The 15,182-nt window shown below is 38.3% G+C and overlaps 1 protein-coding gene across 4 annotated transcripts in view; it reads right to left on the bottom strand.

Moving 5' to 3' along the window:
* Window positions 1-3,882: 3,882 nt before the first annotated feature.
* The window catches only part of LOC124300025 (retinoid-inducible serine carboxypeptidase-like), a 53,702-nt gene continuing 42,402 nt past the window's right edge, over window positions 3,883-15,182 (bottom strand). For 3 of the 4 annotated variants that reach the window (XM_046753626.1, XM_046753627.1, XM_046753628.1), the window contains 9 exons: window positions 10,759-10,988; window positions 9,930-10,160; window positions 9,609-9,719; window positions 8,857-9,058; window positions 8,438-8,605; window positions 6,989-7,066; window positions 6,255-6,409; window positions 4,992-5,095; window positions 3,883-4,014 (listed from right to left, as the gene is read on the bottom strand). In XM_046753626.1, the coding sequence (XP_046609582.1) occupies window positions 5,027-5,095; window positions 6,255-6,409; window positions 6,989-7,066; window positions 8,438-8,605; window positions 8,857-9,058; window positions 9,609-9,719; window positions 9,930-10,160; window positions 10,759-10,923 (1,179 nt within the window). In that variant the 5' untranslated portion in view covers window positions 10,924-10,988 and the 3' untranslated portion in view covers window positions 3,883-4,014; window positions 4,992-5,026. Of the gene's footprint in view, window positions 4,015-4,991; window positions 5,096-6,254; window positions 6,410-6,988; window positions 7,067-8,437; window positions 8,606-8,856; window positions 9,059-9,608; window positions 9,720-9,929; window positions 10,161-10,758; window positions 10,989-13,094; window positions 13,187-15,182 lie in introns of those variants that run through there. The other variant, XM_046753625.1, reaches the window with a different exon arrangement.

The following is a 15,182-nucleotide window of genomic DNA, read 5'->3' as shown; positions in this document are numbered from 1 at the left end:
GGTGGACGGTGTGGTTTATTCGTCGGGGAAGTTACAGAGCGGGCTCCGCCCATCGGGGAAGAGGCATCTTCGAGGGGGAGGCGCCGGCGAGCAGCCGCGACCGCACTACGTGTTTTATTGCTGTTTACACATATGCTGTCCTAACACCCACGCCGGCAGTAACCCGGGCTATATGTAAACAAAGTTGCGGTAATTATACCGAAACCGCGGTTCCCGGAACAGTCGCCTTTTTCTATCCACCCTCGGCACCGCTCACACCGACCGAATCCCCCGCTGCCGACGACTCTTGTCGTTTCAGTTGCTACCGGTTCCCTGAACGGCCGCCTGCCTCCTCATCTTACGTCGATGCGGTACCGGGATCGAAAAATTACCTTACGTTGAACACCGGAGGATGCGGAGCACGCGTTCTCATTGGAACCTGTTTTCAATTTACAGGGAAATGTAGTTTTTTTTCCTTTCCTTCCTTTGATCGAAAGAATCAAGTCACGTTGAAAAAAAGATTCCCGGAAAGTATAATTAGTAGAGGACATTTGGTTATACTTGGAGAGAAAAAGTTACTCGTTGTCGCAATTTTTTTTTTTTTTTTGCTCTTCGTTCAATCTAACGAGAAAATGTGTCCAACTAATACTGATTTCGTTCGATTTACAGGAATGCGACACATCGGCATCTTTCGAGTGTAAAGGAGTATACCTTTTAAGGAATTCAATTGATTCATGAAACATATTTTTTAGATTCTAACAACTGATCGATTCACCCTCCGGATCAAATAATTTTTCGGGATGCATATGAGGAAATTATCCAGTGGTTTTCGGCCAGCCAGCTTTCGGTAATACGATGATAATATTTGAGGAAGTTGTTAGGCATATATTTAAGTGTAATGCAAAAAATTATTATCAACAAATATTAAAAAATGGCGACACTGGAGCCATTCTCGCGAGATATGCGGCACGCGGTGTAACTGGTACAAATTTGATTCTAGAAAAAAAAAACAGCTTAATCTACGTGTCTATAGCTACCGAATTACGTAGGGGATATAAATATTGATTTTTGTGTAATTTGTGAGTATTTGAATGAAAATGTTAAATTTTTGACCAAAGAAGGGACACTTATTTGCTAATAAATAATTTTTAAATTAACTTAGCGAAAATCCCCTACGCATTTCGGCAGCTATAAATATGTAAATAGAGTAATTTTTTTCTTTTCCAAATTCTGCTGCTTGAGGATTGTTCAATGGGTAATAAATGTCAGTCCGCTAGTCCGTGAAGTCGAGTTTGACCAGGTAGCGAACCTGGAGCGCAGGAGCCAGGAGATAGAGAACCCGGTAGGTACTCGAAATCTGCGGAGCGCGATTCTCATCCGTCCGCTCTACTGCGCGGTTGTTTCCAGACTGAGGAATTCGGCTAGCTGATTACTACAGATCGATGACGTAAAAATAGAAAAAATTTTGGATGACGTCACTTTCTGAACATCCGAACATCCAAAATTTGGTTTCGCTTTAATACTATGTATGATGCATGATGATGTACGATGATATTAGAAAATTCGGCAAAGAGACGAGTGAATACACACTTTTTCGTACATTTAACGTTAGGTATTTCAAATGCTAAAGAATCGCATGGAACGAGGCACCTTCCGGATTCGAGAAAAGAATCCTATACTCGGGACGAATTTCTAATTCGGCGAAAAGTAACGTTTAGATCGTGTTATGGTGAAAAAATAAAAATATATAAAGATAATGAAAAAAGTGTTGGAAAAAAAAAAAAAAAACAACCCCAATCCGAAACGGCATAATTTTTATCTACACGTGTTACGCGTAAATACGAGCCACTCCATTCTTTGGCTTCGCTTCCAGAGCGTCGCGACGTCCTCGTCGTTAGCCGACTCCGATGCTACGTGCTACGGCAGTTCTTATTTGTGTAATCTTTCACGATGCTGCAGTGAGCGTCTGTCTCACGGCGCCCTTGCTTAATCTCTTAGGATAACAACCAAATATTAAAAAATAAATCACCTCGTTATTCCCGCTCTTATATCCCCGGGACTTTCTTTACGTTCTCTACGGGATTAGCTCACTGTCTAACTATAGACATCGAGTTCATATATCTTTCCCGAGATTTTCTCAGGCGTTGACTGCACCGTTTCTATATTATACACAGGCAACAATTGTCACTGTTGTTTTTGTGCACGGTAAACGTGATTTATAATTATACTCGTACGGAACAAGTATTGCCGTTTGAAACGAAGTCGTTCTTTTCCTTTGCGTGTAATTCTTCGCGTCTTATTTTTCTCCTGATTCAAAAATGTCTCAAGTACATTTCATTTCTGTTGTATTTCTGAAGAAGATTGTGTGATTTTCTTTGAATAGTTTATTCCGGGATTCCGGGGAACAAATTATTGGGTAGAGGGGTTTAAAAATCAATTCTAGGAGAGAAAGGGTTTAAGACTGCAAAATCTCGTATAAAATGAGACTAGCCCATTTTCATTGTTTCCAAATATTTCCTGATTTTTAGAACCGCCGGAATCAATCTTCGTAACGTCAACGACGTGATTTTGCATGAAAAATCGATTTCGACAGACCCCAAGCAGATCATAAACACATACGGGAAAACAGCACAAACCGTACAACTTTAGACGGCACATAAATCTCATCAAAAGGACATTCAGCTTGAGAATATAAAAATCGCTTCACTCTGGATCTCCCTAATTTCACTGCAAACCTAGATGAAATTTTGTGCAAGTTATTGGGCACATATTATCTTAAGCAATTAATAAAACAATAAATGAATTAGTCAAAAATCATTGAAATTTTCACCAAAAATGTGAAAGGGTTATAGTGACTTTTGTTTTCGGGCAAAAAATCTTCCGTCTCGTAATCGATTTGTGTTATTATTTCTAGATTTCTAATTGAACCCCCCCAAAAAAAAACGCAAAAAACACATCAAAAAGTGCGTGGGACCGACAGCAGAAAGTCATCGCGTATAAAGTCTTTCATATTCTGCCTGAAGTTATGTTTTCTTCCTGACATGGCGAGACAATAACACGTTAAGCTCGTAGGATCGTCGATAATTATTGCCGATCGTAACGTCGCAACGATTTACATAAAAAATAAAAAGATACCACATTGGTCACTAATTTCAAACTTCTAAAGTTACGCATGTCGCGATTTTTCTTCGTCGTATAATATTAAGATTTCTAATGCGATGTTCAATCACTCTTTGGCATTTCTTGTTATCTTCCACCGCAACACTTGTTAGCAACTCGTTGAGGTACTATACACCGACACCAAAATACTTGTGCTACGATCGAGGCATATTGAATAAACTGAAATAGAAACTTTGAACCTACGAGTTGTTGATTTATCTTCATCTCCTCTTTAGGAATAAGGTACATACCTATATTATTCTATTCGGCCGTTACTTTTGATCCGTGGCTCGCTCAGCAAGCACTCACCAGCCCACTCAAGCAAGCAGGCATGCATCGAGACACACAGCATCGACATCACAACCAGTCAATCAATCAGTCCCTGTTTTTGATCGGCCACCTTGGCTCAGATCCGCTCCTGATACCAGAAGTAATTTTTTGCAGTAATTTCTCGGATTAGCCTAATTCTAAGAGGATGTAGCATGTGAGCAAGCGATCGCAATACGTACTCTTAAGCAAGCAGGCATGCATCGAGAGACGTATCATCAACGTCGCAAGTAGTCAGCAGCGTATTGGCAAAATTACGTCGATGAAGCGCACCAAAGAATTTATTCTGGCCCTTTTCAATATCACGGAAATTTTCACCTGAAATGCAAAGGGAAAGTTAGCCTTGCTTTTGTCTTCATTTTTTTTTTCCGGTTGGGTTAAGGAAAGCGGTTATATGTATAAGAAAAGAAAAGCTGGTATGTAAATTCGTTTATTGTCTCGATACGTCGAGTACCGAAGCTCTCTATAGACAGACGCTTTTATCGCCCTTTATCGCCTTATCACCCAGGTGAACTGATAAAGCTCGACACCCCGAGAATCTTCGTTTCACTATAAATTAAATCAATATTTGTTTATTAGTTATTTATTACTTATACATTATTTAGCGCTGTAGTAAATAACCCACAATGTGATATTTTCGGATCAAGGTACCGCAGGATCAAATTAATATTTTCATTTCATGCGTCATAACGACTCCGAATTTTTTTTCGAATTTCAGAGAGAGAGAGAGTGGAAACCCGGAAATAGGTGGGTATGTACTTCAAAAGCTGTGCACTCGACTGCAACGTTACGAATCTAATTGGTGTAAAAAAAAAAAAAAATTCCCCCGCTTCTTCTGTAATATCCAACTGGAAAAGTCTACAGCTAAAAACAAACTGTCTAAATTTCAAAAATTAAACAACTTGATAATACAAACGCGTGCTGATTGGTTACTGTAATTTTTTTCTCTCCTACTATTGTTTACGATTGGTGCAAGTGTAGGATCATCGTTGTTCGAGGTTGTTATATAGTTATATAAGACCCCTACTTTTCAGCGCACCCAGCAGTCAGAAACCGAAAGTTTCAATTCAATCGTCGATTGTAAAGTGTGATTTATTTTTACAGATTCTATTTCTCCTCTGGTTAGAGAGAAATTGTGTTCTTCATCTGGACAAATTTTAACAAGGTTTGTTGAGCGAGACACGAGCGTTCGTATGTTGTTACTTGGGGGATTTGCACTGTATAATGTAAACAATTTTTTGGCGTGTATAATAAATCTCACGTCAGAGAATGTTTTCGGAAGCATTTATTTTAAAGAAACAATTATTGCCACGTTTCAGTAAAAAAAAATGTAAACGGTTAAAGACTGGACAGTTACTACAACTTGAAATGTTTCTCGGTATGATATGAGAAAATCCCGAAATAACTCCAATTCCTTCGATTCGATCGAATTAAATTTTACCTACCAGAAATCATGCAAAGTTACAGCATTTATTAAAAATTATGATTAATTTTTAAGTAAGTTGCACGATGCAGTAAATTCTTACGTTCTATGAAACCGTAAATTAATTGTCTGATGCATCTAGCTATCGGCGTTGCTTGTCAGATCTTCCAGCATGGCTGCGGTGGCAACAGGATTGTCAGTCGGTACCTGGGTGAAAGAGAAAGGTGAATTTTAAGATCACGCATATCTTTTTTTTCCGATCAACTAGGTTTGACAATGTGGTTGTGGAATTTTGCGTATAAATGACACAGACTGCAATCGAATTCCAAATTATCGCACGACTCGCGTTCTTTCACGTCGGACTCGCGGGCATCATGATGGTAAGTACTGTAAGTAGTTTAATCAAATCATCGAACGCAGAAGCGTACAAAGAAATTCATTCTAGCGGTAATTTATGCCCTGTCATTGAATAGGAAATAGATTTACAATACTGCTTAGAAAGTGATCCATAGCTGTTTATTATATGCGGTAGCTGATACTTTCTTTGCGACTAAATGTCCAGTCTATGCCAAATGGAGCATTGGATAATAGATACATTGTCTTGAATGGTTAATGACAGGAATGAAAACACGTTATACTTATTCTGCACAAAGCGCTCTCAGTTCTTATCGTATAAGCTTCATCGCCAGAAATCGGATGAGGTCAGTTTCAGACCAATAGCGCGAGACGACTTCAAAATAAATGAGCTCCGTCGCTTGAATAAAAAGTTTGGAAGAGTGGAAACACTCTTCACAAAAATCTCTAGTACTGTTGTTTGCACCGATGATAGTGAACACAAATTAAACTGAATCTGAGTAAATTCGAATGAGAGAAGCTAACGATAAGATCTGAAGATTTCGAGAACTTGTTTCTTTCTTTTTAATTACAACGTTCAAAATGAATAAATACTGGTGTATTTGACCTTACATTTTCTACCACATTTCAATTTATCTTGATCAACAATGAGATTTCCAGAGATCCAGTCACATTTTTTTCAACAATACTACTGAAATAAAAAAATTAAAATTCTATAAAAAAAAAGAATTTTTTAAAAAACATGAAAATAATTTTCTTTCTGTAGAATCCTAATCGATTTTCATTAAATTTCAAAGTTATTTCCTCATTTAAATCTACTATATCATTCGAAAGTTCTAATTATCAATACTTTTCTCAAGTCGTTTATATCTTTACTTCTATTATTCGAATTTGCTTACAAAAAGATGTATTCCTATCATATAACAGGGAAGTCGTTTACTTTGTATTTATTATCATCGGCGCGAATAACGATGTTAGAGATTTTAGAACCGATTAATCCTTGATAAATCACCATGTGCCCGGATCTGTTGATCCAATATAATTTGAAGTTATTGTCCTGCTTGACGTAGCCTTCGATAACCGAATCGATAACGAGCGGGTTCCGAGATGAATTGAGCCATTGTGTCGCGTTTGGCCACTTTAGACGTTCCACCCATAGAATTGTTCCTGCGGGGAAAATTTTATTCTTCGTCATATTGCGAATCACAATACTTGATCGTGTCGTTGCAAAATGGGTAATGACAATCGCTAACCAATCCGTATTCTTTTATACGGACAATGTAACGAGATCACGAAAGTAAAAGTCCAGTTTTTCATTTTGCATATGTACGACGAATAAATGAGGCATCAGTTGCTGCTATTTCATCCTATATTGAACGTATCAACATTCTCTCACCTTAATCGGTGATCTTGAAGTCAATTGCAACCCAAAAATTTCAATCAATTAAGATTACAAAATATCAGAACTGTCAAAGCGCATTTCGTGAAGTTACCAGAAAATGATCCATACAACTAGGAGGTTTATGATTGAACACGGAAATATTGTATCTGTGTCAATCTTTGAAAATTTATTGCACTATGAATTTTTGTTTCTTTTATACCTGTAGGTCGTTTAATTGGTTTAATATATGATACGTGATATTAATGGGGAAAAAGATTGTCCGGAAAGTACCGCCATGCAACTTGTAATATTACAAGGTGGATGGTATTTACGTAGAGAAATTTGGTGAAAATTACGTGGCTTACCAGGTGTGTCGACGATGAGATCAAGCTGCGCGGTGAATACGAAAATATTGATGTCGGTGTTGTTCAGCAAGTATTCCACTATAAAAGAAACGAGTTGAATGTGAATAAAATATAAGCAGTTAGAGAGTTTGAAACAATAAATTTGAACCTGTCTGGAGCTGTCGCGTCGTACGAATGGAAAGTATCATAACGACGTGGTGGGTTGATCTAGTTTGCCGGTTGACGATTGTCACAACACCGCGTGAATTTTAGATCAGTCAAGAAGGAACGGGAAAAAAGAATGAAAGGAAAAAAGCACAACACAACACAACACAACACAACTTCCCACCAGAAAGAATAAATTAGGTTCGTTCAACAAGCCCGGCGGAATAAACAATAGAATATATTGGGTCGTAGATTTAAAGAAACGACTATACGTGAATTCAGTTTCTAAGAAGAAGACTTAAACTTACAGCCGGGGATCGAGGTCGAGTTGCACATGTGATACGTACCCTTCTAGTACCTTAGTCAAATCTACACAAACCAGATTTAAACTGAATTCGGTTCTTACATCCACGTCGCTGGTCTCGTAGTTTGGACACTAGAGAGACATGACGAGACTTTCGTATTTATTTATCAAGCCGACCACCCAGAACTCGAATTTCGAATATCCGTCTACCGCATATCGCGATTCTCACGCACACTCGTCCGAAACGTCGCTTGTGACAAGGTGGAATAGATGCACCGATTTTTGCTACCTCAGTACGGATCGTGGCCACGGTTTGATCCGGTTGTGCAGGCCATATTCGTAACGTGCAATCAGAGGTCATGGCCACAAACGGTACGGAGTTACTTTCATTAACGTGACCACTAATTTTAAAGGTACAAAGTTTACACTATATTGATAATGTCTGTCTCAAAACTTGGTCAAAATCCGATTTTAGTTACGATTCGCGTAATCTGAAGCTCAAAAGTCGAAAGCAAGACGCAGTCGATTCACATTTGACATTATTTCCGACAGGAAATGAAGTCGACCGATCTCGGAGATCGCTTAAAAGGGTGTATTCGAAGCCAATATGGTTGACTGTTAGAGTTAACAGTGTATATATTTTGACCGTGATTTGCCGTCGTCAGAAAAATAGGCAAGCGATACTTTAAAATTTCGTTAATTATACCAGATTTTGTCGATTTTAGTATGATTAGTACAGTAACTCCTATGTGATAATATCTATAGTTTGTATTTCGACTCTGTTTTGACCACGACATTTTTGAGGATATTTATGTGAACATAAATGTAGTCGACACAGCTTCTACCTCAGGCTTATTTATAGAGTCATTACCGTCTTGCTATTTTTCTACCAATGTTCAAGAAAATCCTTTACCCGTTGGCATTGGCTGGTTTGAATAATTGGTCGAATAACATTCGTAATTTGGACAAGCGTGCTACCTGGACTATAGCATATTGCGTACCTTGGTCAGTTGCTGGTTTCATGAAATCGGCATAAAGGGCGGCAAATATTGTGCCGCTTTGTGCGCCCCAAGTAACATTTAGCCCAAGGGCCTCCTTAACGACGCTGTTCATCAACTCGTCAAGCTGGTCGTCGCGTTCGTCCCGAAGCAGAGCTTTACTGGCGGCAACTGTGAGGGTGAATTGTGAAAATCGGGTATCTCGTTAGCTTGTTGGAAACTTTGAAACACCAACAAGAAAAGTACCTCGAATATGCTTGAAAGATGGTGCGTTTTTTAACCTTCAATCGGGTTCATTAGCACTTCAAAGTGATTACGTGTCTAATGATTCTTTATGCACGACAAAATGGGTGAAGTACACTCTTCGGGTGCTTTCCTTGTAAGTTTGCTGTATTGTTTCAACCTGATTTACTGGTACCAACATTCTCTGGCCGAGGAACTGTACGATGGCGCTACTTTGTAGAGAATATTGTAGAAATCGATGTTGTTCGCCACGTTGATGATCACGTATTCGGTTGTCGCCCATTCGGACGTCGCATCTGACCATCTGCCTTCGTCGACTGCGTCTTGGGTTGCCTGTGCGGCCGCTTTGATTTTCTCGTATCCGATCGTGTCGACCATCCCCTGGTGCATGGAAGCGTCATCGTGTTACACTTCAAAATCGACACTATCTGCAGCACTGTAATCTAAGTGCAGTGACTGGTGGATAGATCGTCGATTAGTCGAACAAAACAATTAAACCGCTTATGCTGACGAAAAATCCAATAAAGAACACATTTTTCACAAACAATAAAGAAATGGCACAGCTTATACAAAATCGAAATAGTAAATTCGTGGAATTCATGCGACTTCGTTAATTCTGTGTCAAATGAAAGTGCGTCGGAGTGTTTTTGTTCGGAATTTTGAAATACGTGGACGTCAACACTGGAGATGTATAGGCCAAACGTTGAAATTGACCAGGGCAACCCCTTAAGGACCATACAGTAACCATAGCTAGAAAATCTTTCTCTGTTGACACGTGAAATCTCTTAAGAACCATATAAAAGCTCCAAGATGCTAGTAGAATCGCGTGTTTCTAGAAATTCTGGCAATACTTTGAAAAGATTGCTTAAAATGATCGGAAAGAAATTGATTGAAAACTAAGTTCACTGCAACTTTTCGATTAGTTTCTCACCGTGGCTAGAAGATAAGGAGCCCAAGTGTTGACAGAATCCATCGGCGACAACCACGAATCACCCATCGCCACACCTTTCAACGAACTTTCAATTATCCCATCAGTTTGCGCCTGAAATTGAATTAACATGGGCACGTTTTCTTTTACACCAGTAACCACATTAACGCGTTGACGTAAAAATATTGAACATGTGAAACGGTTCACCGCGAGTTTCCTGCGTGGCGTATCATCGACAGGTGAGACCAAGAAAATATCTGTGTACTTCCACAATCTTCGACGTTACTTTTTGGTATTTAAAAATCACTTTATATTCCGTGATACCTTGTACCAAACGTAGGCGAACTCGGCGGCCATTTTACCCCCGTAAGATTCAGCGGTGATGTAAGTTGGGACCGTGGCAAAAACGGGCAATTCTGTGAGAAAACCTTTGATGCAGGCGAGGAGATCGCTGGCTATTGCAGCGTTCGTTTTTGGGTATCCCGAGTATTTCTCCGCGTAGCTGAATCCCGAGCCAACGGGATTGTCGATGAAAAGTACGTTGTAGTCGTTCACCTAGGTAGATGTAACAAGATTTTCCAAAGATTCACATGATTTTTAACATTTCAAAGATTTCCAATACTTCACATTATATCAGATAATTTTTTCAGGATTTCAACATATTTCATTGGCTTTCAAATGATTTCAAATGATTTCACGGGGGGTCCAGAGACCTCACAAGATACGGGATTTCGTAAGATTTCGGGTAATCTGAAAGATTTCCACGATTCCAGGTGACTTTACAGAATTTCAAGGATTGCAGGGATTTTATGTGATTTTAACGATACCAGCTGAATTTACAGAATTTCACAATATCTCAGGGGATTTCAAGTTATTTTATGAGATTTCGTCAGTGGCTTACGTGAGATTTCAAAGAATGTCAACCTCAGGGGATCCGCACTTATTTATTATAAAACACATAATTATGCGGTGGGGAAAACCGCTTTCTCTGAATTTCGAGAAAGAACACTTCAATTTTACCGCTTCAAATCTAATGAAAAACTCGAAAAACATTCTAGAAATTATCACTTTTCAGAGCAAATGGGATAAAGTTTCGGTAAGTTTTGAAGAATTGTTCGCAACAGAGGACTACGGCAGTGTTAAATATACGTACCCACGTGTAGTTTCTCTCATTTAGATCAAGGTCGAGTGGTCCCAATTCTTCAAAGTTCCCGTACCCCGTTGACGAAGCCCCGGGGCCTCCTTGGAGCCATATAACGAGCGGCTTCTCTGTGAAATTCGTTACGTTTGCCGTGGTGTAGTAAAGCCACCAGAACATGTGGGCGTAAGGACGCACGGTTACGTAGCCCCATTCCTGCTCCCCAGATCCAAATCCTTGTCGTCCTGTCGATGGAAAAAACTGTGAAACTTGTTATTCTTTTAGTGGCTGGTCGGGGAGACGGCGACTTTTTTTCAATATGTTTATCGATCACATCCAAATGATGCTCGAATCATTTGTCAAGCTTTGGCGCGTTGCGAAGAAAGTTTCTGCGTCAAACATTTCTTAAAAACTTTATTCATTCACCTGCAAAAAATTGATAAACCGGAGTTTCAAAACTATCATTTTTCACAAATTTTTCTCATCCAGAGAAATGTTTTCCAGTTAAAACCGATGCGATTTGTTGTTAACAATAATGTGCAAAACTCTCACATGCAGTGGTTTCGATTCGGTTGAGAGAAGATAAGACAATTGATTTATTATACGTTCTTTAACAGCTTGGTATGCGGGATAATGATCTCAATTCGGAAGACCTGTGATTAAATTTACTTTGTTACACCGATCAGTTGACATTATGATAAAATATTATATGGCTTAATGCCTTGAGTTCATTTGACAGGCGGCTTGATCCGATTCTCTGCTAATTCGCTACTCGTTTCATTCTATTATGTATTATACAAGTACTTTAAAATAACAACGAGGTCCAATCGAGCTGATGTTGGTGGATGTGGAAATACAAGTTTACATGTTTTGATACAGCCGATACAAGTTTTTCGACAGTAAAAATTACAGAGTCTGCATCGCCAACGTCAGACTGATAACGCCGATAATCATTTCTGCTGTTGATAGTCTGCTTCACGCTTGTCAGTATATTAGATGATTATACATCGAGCTTAGATCACTGGGAATTGAGGCCTGTTATAAATGCGAATTCCAGCTACTTTATTATTTTTCTAATCGATAAGAGGTATCATTTGTGGACAAGATGATAATCAAGTTGTCCCTCACCCAAAGGCTAAAAATATCAATAGTTGACTGACATGGAGTTTCTTATCGTACACGACTGATCCACACCAAATGTAAAGATGAACATTTGCACGCTCAACTGAGCTAAAAATTTTCAGAAATTATGTCAAATTTAAACTCCATCGTACCATCAAGATCTGACTATTAATTAATGTAATTTCCTAATCAGCGAAACAGAATGGTATAATTGAGTCAGGTTAGTTTTTAAATTGAAACTAGTTCTTAAATCAGCGTACTTGCGGCAGATTCTCTCCAGACTGCGTGCATTTTTTTCATTATTTATATTCATTTCATCATCAAAAGTATGTTACGTACTTTCAATTATTTAGTCGAGACGTATGAAATGGCGTACACCAAATCTGATTGTGAGAGAATAATTGGGCAATTGCTTAGCGAAACTAACTGTTAAGAATTCTCGATAAACATTTCCGCGTCTGAACTTCCGCATACGTTATAAATGAAGAAACAGAGCATAATGTTCTTTACAGGTATAAGTCCTATTATCCTAATTCAACGCTAGCGAAATTTGTTCTGGATTTACATTTTATACATCACACAAGCATTAGACTGTTTCGAATTAGGGTCATACTTGTTTTTTCTTATTGGATAAAGATCTGAAGATCAGTTTTTTCCGTGCAACAAATCCCCCCGAAGTATAAGATTTTTCAGCTCTATTGTCGAAGACATGCTTCATGGAATTTGATTTTTTCCACTCAAATAGAATGTAAAAAAAAAAATAACACTCATTCAACTTTCTTTGGAAAATTTGCAAAATTATCGGGTATATAGATTTGATACTGCGGATAATTAAATTATCTTAAAAAAAAAAAAAAAAAATCTGATATTAACAAAATAGGACTTTTTTGTATCTTTTCTTGAGAATAGACTAGGAAAACAGGTATGACATTATTTACATGAAAGAAAACCAGCGATTATTTTTTTAAATTCCTTCAAGAAATCGGAACAAGTATATTTCTTTACTCGTTATTTATCGAGAAAGATAATCACACGAACTGAGGTACCTCTTAGACCTGAGCTAAACATCCTATACTTCGAAAGGATTTTAATTTCGTCAAAAATCAACGTCCGGACCTTGTTCGAGGAAAAGAAATGTAAGTTTCCCAAATTTGAAACAGTCCAAGAAGCAGACCATTGAGAAATAATTATAATTCTCGAGGTTGCCATCTTGTTGAAAATTCGCTTACCATTCGCTCCTGTGGCGAGTAACGTGAGGGTGATTACAGTAATTGTCGGAAGAATCATCGCGGTATACTTCTGTGACTGCAGCTCATTGACAACTAAGTTATACAACTAGTTGCTCTAAAAAGCTTTCGTACGCCAAAGATTAGGTCGCAAGTCTTATAAGCTCATCGTATATTTGTTAGATAAGATACTTGTTCGGAGATTGATTGTGCAATGGCAGGAAAATCATACCGGAAAATCCGATACGTACATTATCAGCTAAACAGAAATCCAATTATCTGTCGACTGTCAATGAGTCACGTTACGTATGGACGTGATTTAAATATTGACCATAAAGCTAACAATTTTTCCTGCTTCTGGTCTTACAATTAGGAACATTTCACGTTTGGAAAATATTTCTTTTCGAACAAGCTTTCGATCACGTGTCACGTTGCTAATTTCCTGCAGACAGAATAGAGAAAACATCGGTTTGAACAATAGCGGAATCATTATAAGTCAACGAATTGCAGTTCAATGTTTTACGCTAGCTGTGCTGTAACAAAGTTTGAAGATATTTGGTTAGTATGATGAATTGTCAGTTTTATTGTACGTATTAATAATGTATCTGATACGAATTTTCAGGGCACTTTTATCGGTAAGTGCAATAAAGTATACCAGGAGCTTAAACACGACGAGAAAAATAGTATTGTCTTTTTTCATCGGAATGATGTCAAGTATATAATTTTTTCAAAATGTAATGCGAATATATTCATGGTTTGAATCGCGGTAATAAAAAAATATGAGTGACGTAACATGACTTGAGGTTGACGAATCGACGAAAATTTTTGCAACGTCGAATCTAAAATGTCAGTTCACTTCCGTAGAAAGCGAAAGTTATCAACACATTGTTGAGCGAAGGTGAGAATTCGCATATCTTAATTAAGCGTTTATAAGGTTAGTCAATCATAAAACCTTGTTTGTTCATCGTGGATCGGTAGTTAGCTATTTTTGTGTAATTCTATTTTCGCATTCGCATTACGCAAATACTTATATTTGTACTACACAGCTCACTGGATGCGTGCAAAAGTACTTTCTATTAGATTCCCCTACAGCTGTTCAAAAGATACAGCTGAAAAAGGAAAATTGCTTTCATCTTTTCGGTAATTCTTGCTACGATGTTCTGGTCGTGTTTTTCGACTTTCCGAGGTTTGCAGCGGCTGAGAATTCTATTCTACGATGTAAATTTCCAGCGTTCAAGTATCGGCGAATCCCTTGTTACCCTAACCTAACGGCTTTCGATTTTCATCGTAATTCTGAATAGTTGCAAAAAATCAATTTATCCAAATGCTTTAAGGTATTGACTGTAAAATATACAGTTAACGGTGAAAGACGAATGATAAAAAAAAGTATCAAGCGTAACAAACATTTGAACGTCATTCTCGAAATATCAGATAATCGAACTAGCCAGGAACATATTAGTAGAATACAGAATATAGAATACCAGTTAAAACATTATTTATAGTGACACGTGCAGAATTTATTGAAGACTCGATTCTGGTCGCTATGGAATGATTGTGACATTTTACCCGTTATCGCCCCGTTAAAAATTCTATAATAAACTTCCGTACTGAGATCATCCAGGCTTAATTTTGACATTTCCAAAGCCGGACGAATCGCCGGCTGCAATTGTACCGTGAAATGGATAAATGACACCTTTGATGACCGTTTAGAATTGAATTACTCAGGATTATATAACGCATTTTACGTAACTCTCCGATGCGGACGTATGGGTTACATGATCTTGGATAATACCCGACGCGTCGGTGAAACTTTTGAAACGGCACCGAGTCGTCCTTTGACCTCGACATCGGTTCGTCGACGAAACATGAACATGCGTATCGTTCGCCGCCCCGGGTCGCAATAAATACGAAATTTATCGACCGTCGGGCAACTCTGCAGTTTATCGGTGTAAAGTTGTAATGCCGTAAAATGATTTCTCGGTAAATAAAAATTAGAATAAAAATTTCACCTTCGCTAGACTTTCGATTTGCGAATCAGTACGGGGCAGACGAATCAACGAAATACCATCGACGAGTACGAGGGGAAACTCG

Source organism: Neodiprion virginianus, chromosome 3, assembly GCF_021901495.1.
Source record: "Neodiprion virginianus isolate iyNeoVirg1 chromosome 3, iyNeoVirg1.1, whole genome shotgun sequence".
NCBI classification, from domain to species: domain Eukaryota; kingdom Metazoa; phylum Arthropoda; class Insecta; order Hymenoptera; family Diprionidae; genus Neodiprion; species Neodiprion virginianus.
The sequence above is the reverse complement of the archived record's forward strand: the minus strand, read 5'-3'. Positions and strand labels throughout refer to the sequence as shown.